This window comes from Mixophyes fleayi, chromosome 9 (genome assembly GCF_038048845.1).
Source record: "Mixophyes fleayi isolate aMixFle1 chromosome 9, aMixFle1.hap1, whole genome shotgun sequence".
Lineage (NCBI taxonomy): Eukaryota > Metazoa > Chordata > Amphibia > Anura > Limnodynastidae > Mixophyes > Mixophyes fleayi.
This window is the reverse complement of record NC_134410.1, coordinates 93,586,226-93,603,353: the sequence shown is the minus strand read 5'-3', so window position 1 is coordinate 93,603,353 and position 17,128 is coordinate 93,586,226. Positions and strand designations below refer to the sequence as shown.

The 17,128-nt window shown below is 37.5% G+C and overlaps 1 protein-coding gene across 3 annotated transcripts in view; it reads left to right on the top strand.

The window, feature by feature from the left end:
* Positions 1-17,128, top strand: part of F8 (coagulation factor VIII) — a 515,303-nt gene that overhangs the window by 57,317 nt on the left and 440,858 nt on the right. For all 3 annotated transcript variants that reach the window (XM_075184684.1, XM_075184685.1, XM_075184683.1), the window contains exon 5: positions 13,770-13,841. In XM_075184684.1, the coding sequence (XP_075040785.1) occupies positions 13,770-13,841 (72 nt within the window). The remainder of the gene's footprint in view (positions 1-13,769; positions 13,842-17,128) is intronic.

The window sequence follows — 17,128 nt, the reverse complement described above, 5'->3', positions numbered from 1 at the left end:
ATTTATTGATGTCTACATACAGCTGGAATCTATTAGGTTTCTGGGTGGGAGCGAAAGATAGCCCTTTGCTCAGAACTAGTACCTCAGGAGCTGTAAGTGTGTGGCTGGACAGATTGAAAATTTCATTCTCTTTAAATGTGCTTTCTGTAATTATAGGTGTCTCCTTTTCTGTGATATATATATATATATATATATATATATATATATATATATATATATATGTAGATGTAGATGTATATATCTATGTATATAAGTCGATACTTCATCTTAATTTCCCTGTTCTTCATTAAACTAAGGTGCACACTTCTTATTTTTATCCCTGCACTGATTTACATTGTTCACAATTTATATGTATATGTTTATATATATATATATATATATATATATATAAAAACATATACAGTACTTTGTTATATGAAGACCAGTATAAATCCAGATGTAGTCACATTATGTAAAGACATAATGATGACCTTCTGAACTAAATTGTAATAGAACATGCTAAGATATGACAACCTACTTAACATTTTCTTTACATCTATTGTACAGCAAAGCATTTTCCTTATCAGGTCTACATAATGAATCCTTTTCTTTATTCATGTACCACTAGAGTATAAAAATCTATTGTACTATACAAACATGTTTTCACAAATCCCACATCCTACATAAATGACAAGAAATTCTAAAATACAGTAATCTGCGTATCAATATCCCAAGAAACAAAAGTGCAATCAGATATCGACTCAATAATTTGTAAAGCAAATATGGGTTGTGCAGAATGTGTCCGTGTGCCTTTGTGTTCACCATTGTTGACTCAAAGATATACATATAATACAATTTTGAAATTAGTTTTGGTAATAAAAATACATTTTTATAATTCACGATAATCTTTGACTATAGGAGAAGAAACAAAATGTCTTCAAACCCATTCCACTATGCAGAGATAAAACCAAAACTTGTGCCTAATTTTGCTTCTGACACCAGGCTAACCTCTGGATAGTGAAACACAGATTTGAACAACTCCTAATTAAGCTATAACTTATCGCTGACAATAACTTCTAAGATAATATTTTCTTTTATTGTTGTGACATCATGATGTCAATCTTTGGCAAGATAGGATGGAATCTTGTCATTCATCCAAAAAATTGCGTATTTTAGCATCTTCGTATCACAAATTATCACAACCCCCCCCCTTTTCTCCCTCTAATATCTGTTGGGGAGGAGAAAAATAAACAAGGATTTCTTTTGCTGACCTGTGAAAGCAAATTTATATATAATAGAGAGAAAATGTGAGAATTCATAATATACTTTATTCCATCACATCACTTCTAATATTATTTTCCAGTATATATATGGATTTTAATTTAGAACATTTGATAATGACAGTTCCCCTGCAATCTGTTTTATAAACAGTTTAACATTAAGCATTTTCCAATAACTTGTAAATTATCCTCGCACACTAAACGCTGATGCAACTATATTTTGTTTTCAATTTCATCATGTAGCCGAACAGTAATTTTTTCGTAAGTTACAACTTACATCAGCTGATTCTACATATTTTAGAATTTACAATTTTTGGAATATTTACTATTGTAATTACTGTTATCACTTCATTACTTGTAGCCATGTTTTGTGTACTTAACCCAGATGTACCAACTTCCTGATGGTCGACCATAATTCTGGGGCTGAGCCGTGCACTGATCCTCCCCTCTGCTCTGGTTGGCCACTTTGGCTGTGGAGCACACGGGTAATGACAGAAATGTAAACACGCAATATGTCTAAATCGAAATTTTTCGGGAACTTAACATACAAATTTGATCTTTAACTGTATTCAATATATCAGGTTCAAAGCTGCAAACGCAAGGAAATTTCTCAAACTCATCAGTTTTTTTTTTTAACTTCTCACAATACACAATTGCTCTAAGACCATACTTGCTGCTCATAATGTATTATGCAGACCCCTCAGGTCCTACCATAGGCTTATGCTCTGCAAAAGCAGAGCTCAATATCGTGTCTGCCTGGCTCCCATGATCTGTGGTCCTTCAGACTCTTGGGTTGGTTAAAAAATGGCAATTATGTACCAATACAGGTCTCACACAACGTGCGCTTCAGCGGGAGCGTGACATTTCCTCACTCTTCCCATTAGGAACTCTTTCTCCTAATGAGGAGCCACTTTCTTTTTTTCCGTCTAGATATCCCTTCCCACTTAGAAAATATATTTCTTTCTATTCGATGTATCCAACCTCCCACGAGGTATCGAACTTTCCCGCTTGATAACTTATTCCTGCTAGGTATCCAAACTAAACGCTAGGCCAGAGAGTACTATTAACCGCCTGCATAGCGTACCAATACAAATGTGAAACACAAGGCAGTATTAACTGTCCGTGTAGCATGCCTGTTCAAAGTAACATAGTAACATAGTAACATAGTTGATGAGGTTGAAAAAAGACACCAGTCCATCAAGTTCAACCTATTTTGGATCTCCTGCGATCCTGCACTTATATTTGAAATTAATCCAGAGTAAGCAACTGCCAATCTGTTTCAATTGTGAAAATCCCCCCAGACTCAATATTGCAGTCCTATTTTTACCCTATATCCACTACTATCCTTCATTTTAATTAACGGTCGTATCCCTGGATACACCTTTCAGCTAAAAATTTGTCTAACCCTTTCTTAAACATATCTATTAAATCTGCCATCACAACCTTCCCTGGCAATGAATTCCATATCTTGACTGCCCTTACTGTAAAGAACCCCTTCCTTTGCTGGTTGGGAAATTTCCTCTCCTCTAACCTTAGGGGATGACCACGTGTCCTGTGTATGGTCCTTGCGGTAAAAAGTTCCCATGAAAGCTCTCTGTATTGACCCCTAATGTATTTGTACATAGTAATCATATCTCCCCTTTGACGCCTCTTCTCTAAAGTAAACATGACTAAACTGGCTAACCTTTCCTCATAACTTAATGACTCCATACCCTTTATCAATTTTGTCGCCCTTCTCTGAACCCTTTCTAGTTCCAAATTATCTTTTTTATAAAGTGGTGCCCAGAAATGTACTGCATATTCAAGATGAGGTCTTACCAACGATTTATACAGTGGCAAAATTACACTGTCTTCCCTTGCATCTATGCCCCTTTTTATGCATGCCAATACTTTGTTTGCCCTTGCAGCTGCTGCTTGACATTGAGCACTATTGCTAAGTCTACTGTCTACGAGCACTCCCAAATGCTTTTCCATTATAGATTCTCCTAAATTAATTCCATTTATATTATAGATTGCGTTCTTGTTTTTGATCCCTGAATGCATAACCTTACATTTATCTGTGTTAAACCTCATATTCCATTTAGCCACCCAATCCTCCAGTTTATTTAAGTCCCTCTGTAGAGAAGCTACATTTTGCTCTGATTTTATTACTTTACAGAGTTTAGTGTCATCTGCAAAGATAGAAACTTTACTCTCTAAACCATCACCAAGGTCATTAATAAATATATTAAAAAAGAGTGGCCCCAGCACGGAACCTTGAGGTACTCCACTTAAGACTTTTGACCAATTAGAAAATGTTCCATTTATCACAACTCTCTGTTCCCTATTCTCTAACCAGTTTTCGATCCAAGTACAAATTTTGATTCCTAGACCCAGTTCCCTTATTTTGTAAACCAACCTCTTGTGTGGCACTGTATCAAAGGCCTTTGCAAAATTTAAGTAGACCACATCTACTGTCCTGCCCTGGTCTAAGTTCCCACTAACTTCCTCGTAGAAACGAATTAGATTAGTTTGACGTGACCTATCCCTCACAAATTCATGTTGATTCCCACTAATAATTTTATTGCGTACCAAGTAATCCTGAATACTGTCCCTTAAAATACCTTCCAGTAGTTTCCCCACTATTGATGTCAGGTTTACAGGTCTATAATTCTCTGGTTGTGATCTCGTTCCCTTTTTAAACAAGGGCACCACAAAGTAATCTCTTTGTTTCACTCCACACATACACACTTTCATAAATACACTTTGCTAGTAATATTTTCTATTATTGGCAAACTTTTCTTCCTAGATACATTTAACAAATTACTTTACTATATTATAACAAACCAAACTCTGTTATATCTATATATTTAAAACTGTGGCAGTACAGAAATGTAATATGCGTCATTTAAGCAAACAAATGCTGTGTATAGCAATCACATTAAGACTATGTAGAACAATATTACCTCTTTCCCTTCAGGTTTACTTCAGCACCTCTGGTAGACTCTCAAAACAGGAATTCAGTTTATCAGCACAAGATTTAAATAGCAGTATAGAATGTAATAGCGATATGTTCATATACACACCTTCCAATCTCTGTGGATAAATTGAATTCCCCAGGTCCCCAGTAGGGGGTTTAAAATAAATTTCACTGAATCTCAACCATATAGACCAAACCTCAGTTGAGCTGCTAGACTGCTCCTATTGACCACAGAAGGTTATTAAACCATGATTAATTTAAATTCTTAACTCCCAATTTAATTATAAACAAAAGGCTCTGTCATTAACAAACATCTATAATTAATTAACATTTTCATAACCATTTTCTATCTAAAACATTTCCGGAATTTACTCAAGAGAAAGAAGAAAAAAAATCAATATAATTTGGACATTTAACCATTTAACATTTTAAAACCTGTGATCTTCCACTAATTTGCACCATCATACTATACCTGTTTTTTTGACAATTTACCAAGTTGCATAAAATAGAAATATATATATATATATATATATATATATATATATATATATATATATATATGTATATATATATATATATATATATATATAAATAGATAGAAAGAGATTGCTAAAATATGCTGAAATACATAATTTTGCTCTTTTTTCATTTCTGCATTATAATTAACCTCAATAACACTAATTTCTAGTCATTTCCAGTCAATTTTGACAACGGGCCCACCCCACCCTCCCTTATGTAAGATATTGAAAAGGATGTGTACTGTTTAATAAACCAAGCACCCCAGTGACAAGGAGTGCCACTTTTGTGGCTGAAGTGCTTGGTTTCTTTGGGTCCCCACAAAACAAGCTACCAGTAGCTTAGCTGCCTTAAGCCCAACTGTGCTGTCATTGAACTCTACAGTGGCAAGATGTTGTTGTCATCATCCTCACCCTCATCAGAGTGTACATCATCCTTACACAATATTAAATCATCCCCGGTGAAATGCACCATTACAGAAGTCTCTGTACTTTGATGTTATTGCAGGTAAAGCCTCTCCCGTGGAATTTATAGTTCATTTTAATGAACATCATCTTTTCCACATTTTCAGGAAGCAGCTTTCTATGCTGATCACTAGCAAAGTTCCTGGCTTGCTGAAAAGTCTTTCAGAGTACACACTGGAGGGTGGCCAGCTTAGGTATTGCAAAGCGAGTTTGTGCATGTGTCTCCAAATTGCCTTTTTTCCCTCTAATTATGTAAAGGGACTGTCTGACATGTCTATTTGTACACTGTCATTAAAATAATCCTCCACCTTTCTTTGGATGTTGATAGTTGGATCAAGCGATGTTACAAATTTTGGTCAATTCTTTTAGAGTAGACCAGACCAGATGTCAAAATGTTGTGCTGAATCATCTGCATAATCAATGGTTGTCTTGGGAAAGCTAAGTTTTGCAATGCGCACAACAGTTAATAGCACATCTAGGTAACATTGGCACACAGCAGCAGCTGAAAGGAAAAGTGGTGCAAGTGGATTTGTCTTTGGGCCTTCCCACCCACCCTTATAATGGATCTTAAAACAGACATGCACACTTTAACAAGCACTTCAGCGACAAGGAGTATTTCTGATTCTGCTGATCTCTGCTATCAACGCCCGCTAGCTACTCTGCATGGATTGCTGACCATTGCCGACTCATTCCACATCTCAGTGGTGCCTGTGTCCCTTCTTCGTTATTGCATATATGGATACAATCGAACTTACATTCTATTTAACTTTTAGCGGTATTCTCTGCACTCCAGTGAACATTGCATTTGTTTTCCACTTCCTAGGAGCCCTTGCTGTTGTCTACACTCACTATGTATTCTGCCTACATTGTGGAACTCCATTAATTGGTTCTACCCTTCTGCACACTGCTGTGGTTCATCATCTGCAGTGAATCCTGTACACCATTGAACTTGCATTCATGTTCCACTTCTTAGTGGTAATACTTTTATTATTAACTGATACCTGAACTGTATCTCTTTGTATGCTGTTTAGATCTGTTCTCCCATCTGTCGCACTGGGAACTTCCCTGGAGGGCCACGACCTGCAGGGTGGGAGCCGCTAAGTCCAAATTCCATTGCGGGAATCCCTGGTGAATACCTTCCATCCTGTTAGACTCCGTGCCTCTAGGGGAATCTATACAATCCCAGTTAAGACAGCAGGATCCCACTCACTCCATCGTGTGCAAACCTGACAGTATTGAGATGCTGGGCTGCAAGTAGTGAATTAAAGCAGTTTAAGAAAAAATAGTCACATAAAAATGAAGTGCCGTTATGCAATTTATATCTATACAAAAATAGGTCTGTCCAGTGGATTATGCAAAGTATATGAAGATAATTGAGAATGGTTCAATAATGTATAGTTCCATACATAGACTATTAAAGTCAAACTTGTCCAGATGCTTTTGTGGGAAATATTCCCAAAAACAAACATTTTTGAAAAGATGTTGCTTGTAGAGTAGTGATGTTCCTTATAGTCCGGACACTCCTTCCCTCCCCAAATGCGGGTGGGTCCCGTCATAGACATCTAGTTTCCAACGCTGCGCATGCGCAGTCTGACCTCGGTGTTTTCCGGCTGGTGATGAAGCTGTGTTGTTGTTGCAGTGTGAGTCTATGCGGGCAATGTTTGAATGATTGTGGCAGCTCCTGGTGTTGAGTATGGAATACTGACAAAGTTGGTGTTGAAAGTTGAAAAATATAACATTAATCCATACTTTGCATCATCCACTGGATGGACCTACTTTTGCATAGATATAAATTGCATATCTGAACTTCATTTTTATGTGATTATTTTTTCTTGAACTCCTTTAATTCACTGCTCGCAGCCCACATACCAGCATCTCAATACATTGCTGCTTATGCATATCATAACTCTGTATGATATTCTGGACAAAATTTTTATTTATGATGTAAAGGGAATGTCTGGCATGTCTATTTCAATGCTGTCCTTAAAATAATCCTCCACCATCCTTTGGATGTTAATAGTAGAATCAGGCAGAGTTACGGCAGAGGTGTCACGGTTTTTGGTCAATTCTTTTATACCAGATCAGATTTCAAAATGTTGTGCTGAGTCTTCTGCATCATCCCTGGGTCTCTTGGGAAAGCTAAGTTTTTTCCTAGCAGCAGTTGACTGAGAAACTGAAGGAGGAGACACATACCACTTTAAGCTGTCAACTTGCTTACCAGGAGCTCCTTGCATCTCTTGATATCTAGGTCAGTTGGAAGCAAAGGGAAGACATAGATCTTAAACCTAGGATCAAGCACAGTCACCAAAATGTAGTGATCAGATTTCAAGATTTTGATAACTCTTAGATCCTGGCAAAGTGAATAAAGTACTTGATCTACAAGTCCGACATACTTAGCGTAATTGCTTTATTTCATCTCCTCTTTCAGTATCTCAAGCTGCTTTTCTAAAAGTCTAATTAAAGGAATCACTTGCCTCAAGCTAGCAATGCTTGAATTCACTTCACAGGTGACTATTTCAAATGGTTTCAGCACCTTGCACAACACGGAAAGTATTCTCCACAGCGCTGGACTAAAATACATTCTCCCTCCTTTCCCAATGTCATGGCTTGTGGAGTAAGCGTGGATGGCTTTTTGCTGTTCCTCCATACTCAGAAGCATTTATAGGGTGGAATTTCACCTTGTCACCACCTCTTGCTACAATTGGTGGCAGGGCAAATCAAACTGATCTTGCAGCTGCTGCAATCTCCTACATGCTGTTGCAGAATGCCAGAAATGTCCCGAAATTTTACGGGCCACAGACAGCATCTCCTATATGTCCCTTTCATTTTTCAAAAAGCTCTGCACCACCAACTTGATTGTGTGATCAAAACAGGGAATATGATGGAATTCACCTAGCTGTAATGCCCTCACAATATTGGTGGGGTTATCAGAAATTACATATCCTGAGGAGAGTCCAAGTGGGATGAGACATGTATCAATAACATTCCTTAGTTTTTGTAATAGATTGTCAGCTGTATGCCTCTTAGTGAAGCCAATGATACACAGAGTAGCCTGCCTCAGAAACGTATGACGTAGTTGGGTACATGCTTCTGCAGTTCCTGCTTGTGAAGGCAAATCACCAACCCAGTGGGCTGTCACAGTCCTATAATCTTTAGTTTGCACTGTTCCGCTTGTCCACATATCTGTGGTTAAGTGTACAGTGGATATGGCATTTTGTAGCCCAATAATTACATTTTTACGAACATATTAGTAGAGGTGACGAATAGCTTTTCTAGTAAAATGGTGTTGTGATGGCATTTGGTAATGGGGACACAAGACCTCAAGTAACTGTCTAAAACCAGCTGCATTAATAGTGGATATTGGACGCAGCTCTAATACTAGCATAATCGCCATGGCATCTGTGATCCTCTTTGTGACTGGGTGATAGCTTTCATACTTGCTTTCTCTTGCAAAGGATTGTTTAACAGTCAATTGTTGTAAACTACTAGTAGTCTTTTTCTTGGTGTGCTTCTGGGATGGAGATCAACCCCCAGCAGCAGCAGTATGGGCACTAATGCTAAAGAATTCTTCTGAGGAATCCTGGGTAGTGGAGGAGTCATCTACTTGGAAGCAGGACTAAGTCCAATAACTAGTGAGGATATTGAGGGTGGTGTTGTGGGTATAGATCGTAGGTGCTGGGATCTAGGTGAGAGAAGGGAGGTAGCTAATGATGGATTGCTTGTTGTTATTTTTTTAGCATAAATTTCAGATTTTCCCAAAAGCTTCCCATAAACTCTCTTCAAACATGGCACAAATTCCTAGATGGTTAAGGTCTCTACCTCTACTGTCTGTGGCTTTACAAACGCTACACCTAGACAAATGTTGTTGGGATTTGGGTAAAAATAATTCCACACCTAAGAGGTGGATTATTTTGGTCTTATGCCCAGGCATGATAATGGTCTTCTTCTTATCACTGGCAAGAAATGCTTCCACTGGTGCAGGACTTACACAAACAAAATCATCATCATCTACATCCTAATTAGCGCCGTCGTCAGTTACACGAATATCCCCCTTATCCTTTTGCAATTCCAATGTGGCATTGTCAATTTGTGTATCACCGTCTACACTTGTGCTGCACATCCACACATTTGCATAAATGCTGAAAGGAGACTTCTTTACGAGTACAGTATCAGAATGGTCAGGCTTACACATAGCACTCGTGGATAGACTCCCCTCAGGGATTTGTGTAATTTCTGAACCTGAACATACAGTTTCTTCTAATGCCTTACTGTATTCTTCCAGCTCGGCTTTTACACGTAAAAGTATTTGGGCACCACTTTTTGAGTCAGAATGACAATGTCTTGCATTGTCACGACTGGCCTTACAAGAAGATACCTCAACGACAGTTGCAGAACTAGCACTCATACAGAAAGACGAAGAGTGATTCTTTCCTTGCCACTGCGTGTGTAGTATGACATGTTGGCAATTTTATTTTTTTCTGCAGTTAACTTTGCCTTGATTGTAGGTGTTTTTTCCTTTACCAAGGTAAAAGCTGTTTTTTTACATTTTTGTTTCCCTGACTTAAAACCATTATGCACTTTAACATAGACTTTAGCAGATGACTTAGAAGGATTACTATCATCATGACTGGTGCCAGCAGCTGCTTGGTGCTTCTGGTCTTCTGTGCACTGATGTGAATCCATATCAATGGCACAGAGCAATGTGACTGGAGATTTTTAAGAACACTACCACCCCTATTATTTATGTTTCAGCACTGATAATGAGCAATGGCACTTACATTTTAAGCTGGCAACACTGCCACCTCTCCTGTTTCTGTGTGAACTATGGCATAGTACAATGTCACTGGAGACTTTTAAGAACAATGCCTCCCCTATTATTTCTATTTTAGCACTGAACACTGCCACCTCTCCTGTTTCTGTGTGAGCTATGGCACAGTGCAATGTCACTGGAGACTTTTAAGAACACTGCCTCCCCTATTATTTCTGTTTCAGCACTGAACACTGCCACCTCTCCTGTTTCTGTGTGAGCTATGGCACAGTACAATGTCACTGGAGACTTTTAAGAACACTCCCTCCCCTATTATTTCTGTTTCAGCACTGAACACTGCCACTTCTCCTATTTCTGTGTGAGCTATAGCACAGTAAAATGTCACTGGAGACTCTTAAGAACACTACAACCCCTCCTTTTTCAATAATGACGCTGCCCAGCTGCACCAGAGACTGACAAGAACCCTGCTACCGCTTCTGTGTCTCTCTGTGAAATGGCGCTGGATCTCCGTGTAGGGCAGTACCTATAGAATCGAAAACTCGTGAGATCCGACAAAGCGACAATGACTTTTTGCCTCGCTTTCAGTTCCGAGGGCGCCCAAAAGTACCAAGCTGGCTCGGCTCAGTACTCTGATCATTAATGATCGGGTGGGCTCAATTTTCATAATACTGAGAACCTAGCATCTCTAATATAAATATATATATATATATATATATATATATATATATATATATATATATATTCAATGAGTCTTTTCCTTTTACTCATTGACACACTGATACATATGCTTTGTTCAGATAGTAGTTCTATCAATAGATCTCTAAAATTACACTAGTATACTGCAATCATACATCTTAGTACATTGTAACAATTTGAACTAAATGCTTCATACTAATATATTTTTTCTCACTGTATTTCTATATGTATTATTCCACTCCTGCATACATTTGACTATTTGTTCATTCCTTGGGAATAATCTACCAAAAACTTTGTATAATTGTTCATCCATAGTTTAGTGTCTTTCCAAATGCATTTATATTTACAGTCACTAGTATTCTTGTAAAAAAATAGCTACATAACTTACAGCACAAATCTATGACCATATGTATTTTAACTACTTAAAGATTATTTAATAATCTAAGCCATAGCTGGAATCCTTGGTCTCTGAAACAACAAAAGAATACATTTTTAGTTATACAAATGTTAAACACATACAGTTTTCTATTAATTCAGTAAGCATTCCATTGTGAGTCTCTGAAAAACCCCCTCAAGAAAAAACAAAGGCAGTGGCTGGGAATGGTTTGCCCCTATTTAATGGTCTGCAGTATCTGCTTATACAGTAAACACCTTTTTTTTTATGAAGAACAATGGTATTGACTACTATGAAAAAAGATATGCAGATTACTCATTTGAAGATTCCAGATCATTCCAACTGCCACATGTTTAAATGAAGAATAGAGGTTTTAACTGCCAAATTACATTGTAGCTGAAATAAACACAATAGCTGAGCTACCCTCCAAAGACATTTAATATATCATTCTCCTTTATAGTTACAAAAAAACAACTTTTTCTATTTTTTTTTTTTTTAAAAAAACCCACAGGTTTACTCTGCAAAGTTCTCTTGTAAGCCTGCTAACTATGAGACTATAAAAATATGTGCTAAACACTAACTAAAATATGTGCCAAGTGCTAACCACTTAGCCACGGTGGCAGGCAGCACAGTGGCTAAGTGGTTAGCATTTCTGCCTTACAGCACTGGGGTCATGAGTTCAATTCCCGACCATGGCCTTATCTGTGTGGAATTTGTATGATCTTCCTGTGTTTGCGTGGGTTTCCTCCGGGTGCTCCGGTTTCCTCCCACACTCCAAAAACATACTAGTAGGTTAATTGGCTTCTAACAAATTGACTCCAGTCTGTGTGTATGTTAGGGAATTTAGACTGTAATCCCCAATGGGGCAGGGACTGATGTGAGTGAGTTCTCTGTACAGCGCTGCGGAATTAGTGGCGCTATATAAATAAATGGTTATAGTAATAATAATAATAAATAACCTATTAGTATGAATCTATAGGCAACTGCCCCACAACAATCAAACTTATTTGAAACTGGACAAAACAATACAACTTTAGAACCATTTTTTATTATTTCGTTTCTTAATCTATTAAAATTTCTAATTAACCACATTTTGAATTTTTCCATTAAGTCACAACTCTACCTCTCATTTCTGTAAAATAGTTTACATTATATATCTTTATCAAACATGCCAACAAAATGAGTTTTTAATATAATATAGTGTACCATATATCATTGCATCTCCACCTTAAAAATGGCCTATCCATGCGTCTCCTTACACAGCAGACATTTTGAGATTCCTAACAAATCTTTACTTAAATTAATAAACTTAAACTGCTAATTCAAAGTACTGTGCTATTTTAAACTGCTGTCTATTGAAATTATGCAACAATATGCATTTCACACATTACTTTTTCAATTGGCCATGTTTAAATCAGATACTTCGATTTGCTATATTTATATAACTAACTTAATATTAGATTTGTGACAACATTAAAAAATTCACATATGAATCTAATCTATACTTACATTTCTACTACAAATATTGTTTTTTCTACCACAACATCTACTGGTAAAACAAACAAAATTGTATATTATTTATCCCAAAATCCCTTTCAGCAACTTTCAACCAATGGACAAGCCTTCAGCTCTTCAACAAATAAAATAATTTCTTATCGTTTTTCCTGATTCCACTCTCTTGTTGAAGCTGGCCATTGCAGAAAAATGACAAATCCCATTTTCGAGCCCCCATCTTGTTGAATTCATTTTCAGAATAAATCAATATTGTCCATTCAAGTGTAGATTTTGCAATAAAAAGCGATTTACTTAATATTAGATCTTAAGTTAGAGTTACAAAAGGCAAACCACAGTAGTTCATATACAACCTGTCTCTTCATGGTTCTAGCAGACAGAGAGGCCCATGAATGGACTACAGGCTAATTTACAAACTTTTATAATGGTGGGTGTGTTTACAAAATAATATAAAATAAATATTGAATTAATGTCACCTGGTAACAATAAAGGCATTAAAAATGAAACGGTTAAAAAAAAAAGATAAAAAAAAGTGTTTGATTTTCCCCCCATGAAATACATTTATTAGAATACTGTTAATGTCTACTGAACATAAAATATTTTTTTACAGTTGCACATGTTTGCAAACGCATATCAAAGCATGCATACAAGACTGTCATCACTGCTGATCAGGCCTTAGACTAGCCCTTTAGCTGGTGCAAGAGATACGGCAGAAAAACAAATAACTTTGAGATGCTTAGAGCTAGATTTGGACATGGCTGCGTACGCTTGAGTTCATAATCGTACACTGTAGAAGCACGGAACAGAGCTGCATTTGTGGACATTTCTGCAGATTCTGGGTATGGGCAGAGTGATTTTGCATACGATACGCACAGAATCAACAGATATGTTCCCTGTTGAATCAGGCCCAGTGAGTTAGATTATGGCTGATACTACAATTTAAGTAACAATGGTACAATTTGCTCTAATCAAAACCTGTTTTCAGGTATTGATTGATGCCTGTTTTCATGTTTATGTTAACATAGGATCAGTTAATAAGAGAGATTACAGTAGTTGTTGTAGTAACCTGGAGGTGTGCATACTCCACTAATAAGCATGAGCATATGCTCATAGCTTTGCTAAAATGGGTGTTTTTATTGTCTTTTCATTATCAGAATTCAGGGAGAGGTTTTAATGTTGTACTTCTTATTTACTTCTATAGGGTCCCTTACAGAAGATGGTCATCAGCATGGAGTCCAGGAAAAAATCATTGTTCTGGCAGTATTCAATGAAGGTAAGATTTTATTAATGCATGCTGAAGAGTGTATATCTCCACTGGCCAAGATTATGAACACTAGGGGCCTAGAGGAGTGTTGCACATAAATTAATTTTGTGTGTAAAATACCTCTTTCCATACAGCGCATGCACAGGAAAAAAGCGTAAGCACAGTTCAATATGTATCTCAGAGGTACTACTGTGAATGTTTATTGTGGTGGATCAGGAAAGGGAACGGCTGGGCAAACTGAGGGCATGTTCAGAGGTGGAATCACGCAGATGTCACCTGTCAGGAGGGTTGTATTTGCAGGTGCTCGATCCCTTGTGCAAAATACTTGCTGATGATCATGATGATGTCATGAATGAGCATTGTTTGTGGATTTATTGTCAAATGTAAATAGCATAAAGTAACATAACAAAATCCATGAAAGGAAAGTAAAAAAACAAAAGAGATAGAGACGTTTTAATTGTTGGATATCGAATAAACACAAAAAGCTTAATTTATTAACTTTAAAACTAGATTTTAAGGCACCACAATGCTGTGCAGCACTCTACAGTAAGGGCAATAGGCAATACACGAAACAGGAACATACATGGTAGACAAAATAAATGCAGGCATGAAAGATCTTACATTCTAAGTGGAAGCGGGCACAGCTTAAACAAGAGGGGAGAGTGTGGTTCAGAATGGAAATTGGGACAATTGTGAAGGTGCATTACTGTGAGCAGTATCATCAGGGGTAAGATAAGCTCTAATAAACAAAGCATCTCAAGATTTGAAGGCTGTGGAGAAGACTAATTGGGTGTGATAGAGAATCATAAGTCGGTAACAGCATGGGAAAGTCTTGTAAGCGGAAGTGAGAGGTGATTACCAGAGATGAGAATAGGCGCAGGTCAGAGGTAGTCATTTGAATTAGATTCTGGAGGACACATAGGGGGGTATTCAATTGTTAGTGTTAACGGGGAAAAATGAGCGCTCAAAAAATCTTTGCGTTAATACGGTAACTACTAGCGAAATTTCAGCTCGCCGCTGAAATTCCGCAAGTAAACTACCGTATTAACGCTTTTCACGCGCAATATTACCGTATAAACGGTAATATTTTTTGAGCGCTCATTTTTTCCCGTTAACGCTAACAATTGAATACCCCCCATAAAGCCAGTGTAGGGAGTTGCAAAGTGGTGCAGCAGATGTGGAGCAGTGAGAGAGGAAGATCAGTCTTGCAGCAGCATTTAGGATGGATTCAAGTGTGGATATATGGGTGAAGGGACTGCCAGATAACAGATGGTTTCAGTAGTCAAGACGGAAGATGATGAGAGAATGCATAACAAGTGAGCCAGACACAACGTTGTCAAGGAATTGGGAAATTGGACCTGGGGGGCAATAAATGAAAGCATCACAAAGGTGGAGAGAATAAAATAAATGCATAGTATATACTTAAACGGAAGAGAATGAGAGGGAGGGTTTAGAGGGTATGATTTGGATGGTGCAGGCTGGAGAAAGTAGAATGCCTACTCCACCACATTGTCTGTTTTCTGGTCTGAAAGTGTGGCTGAGAGAGAGTCCCCCATAGGAGAGAGCTACAGGGGACATGTGCTACCCAGTTGGGTGTTGTGTGAGTAGTGAAGGTTGCACCTTACAAGGATACAGTGTTTATCTTTACAGGTTCACTTCTCTGTATTCTCGTGCTGTCAATGAGGTAAGGAGGATTATCAAAATCTCGACAATATCAACAGTAATCTCAAGGAACTTCACTTTATTCTGGGGGAAGGCCCCAGATGATATCTTGGAAGACTTTCAGACAACGGAACAAGTAGTTAACAAGATGCAGATATTACGGTCAAAAGAACTCTAAGACATTAATATTAGACATTTGTCTAAACCTATAAATAACAGATTTACAAACTGAATACAGTATAAACACAGGTTAATCCAGTCAACTATAGACTCTGTTCATAGGAAAAATGACTGTGCAGTAAATATTGTCTCAGTCAGTTATATCCTATCAAATGTGTTAATACCTCTCTGTAATGTTGGTGTACACCGCCAGTTGTCCTTAAATTTACAGTAACTTCATATAGCGCAGTTTCTTCTGTTTAAATTATTGAGAAATTAGTCTTTTGTTGATCAATCAAGTTTTTGAACACTTCAGTTATTATACAACAAAAGTCATCTATGCCAGTTAACAGTGTTACTTAACTTTCTGGTTTTTGTTCTTTCAGAAAGGGGCATTAAATAGATGATTTAAGTTCTGCAGAATTGATGTTACTTTCTGTGTAATAATTAGCCTGAAAGAAGAATTGACAATTTCTTATTAGTTTATATGAGTCTCTGCAATGAAAGCAACAGGCTGTTTCTGTAGTGAAATAGTGGCTGGGTATAAATGATCACTGAAGGTTTTTTCTTTTATTGGACTTGAAGTCCCTGGGAATGAATACTCAGTGCATTACAAAAGTGAATGGACTTGCAGTACATTAAATCTGTCAGTATGGAGAAAAGCCAGTGGAGGAATCTGTGACAAAGTAGATTTGCAGACCTACTGTACTTTCAACTGCAGTTCCTTCATATGAACGACTTTCAGCAGTAAAACCTCTCATCTCTCTCAGCCTGTTCCGAAGATAGTGAGCAGCTACACAGGAAGATTCAGCTCTGGTTTCTTATCTCTGGGTCTGTCTTCAGGTCACTCATGAACCTCATCTCTCTCCCTCAGAAGTCTAGAACTTTCCTCTGCCCACTGCCTTCTGGGAGTTCACAGTTCACTTAAGACCCCTCCACTTTTTTTCTTAAAGGAACCTCAGCACTCAACATTGTTGTATAGCTCTAATATCACCACTGACTAGTCATACATAATGGATATCTCCATGAAAATGTTAAATCAACATAAGTCAATTACTGATGTATATGAGCCATAGTAATTCTCATGCATATCATTTTCTTTAATATACACTCTTTAGCTGGGGTATCACAGACATAGTGTCAGATGAGGTGGGCCAGGTTTCTGTAATGACACAGAGGTTGAGGGATTTAGAAATTAATAGATCATGAATTGGTGCAAGTTTGTTTCAAACAGATCTGGCATTCCACAGTGCACAGGAGAAGGGAAGAGAGGATACTGGAAATTGTCCACTAAATGCATTTCAGTGTTAATACCAACTTCCAGGTATTTGGAACCATCCCTACAAAAGAGAAATGTACGTACATTTGTTAGGCTTCAGAGGCAGATATATGAGGTAGTGTTTGGAAATAAGCAAACATTTATTACAGCCGTATTATAGGTAAATTATAGTAAATGGCAGAAAATTGCAGAAATG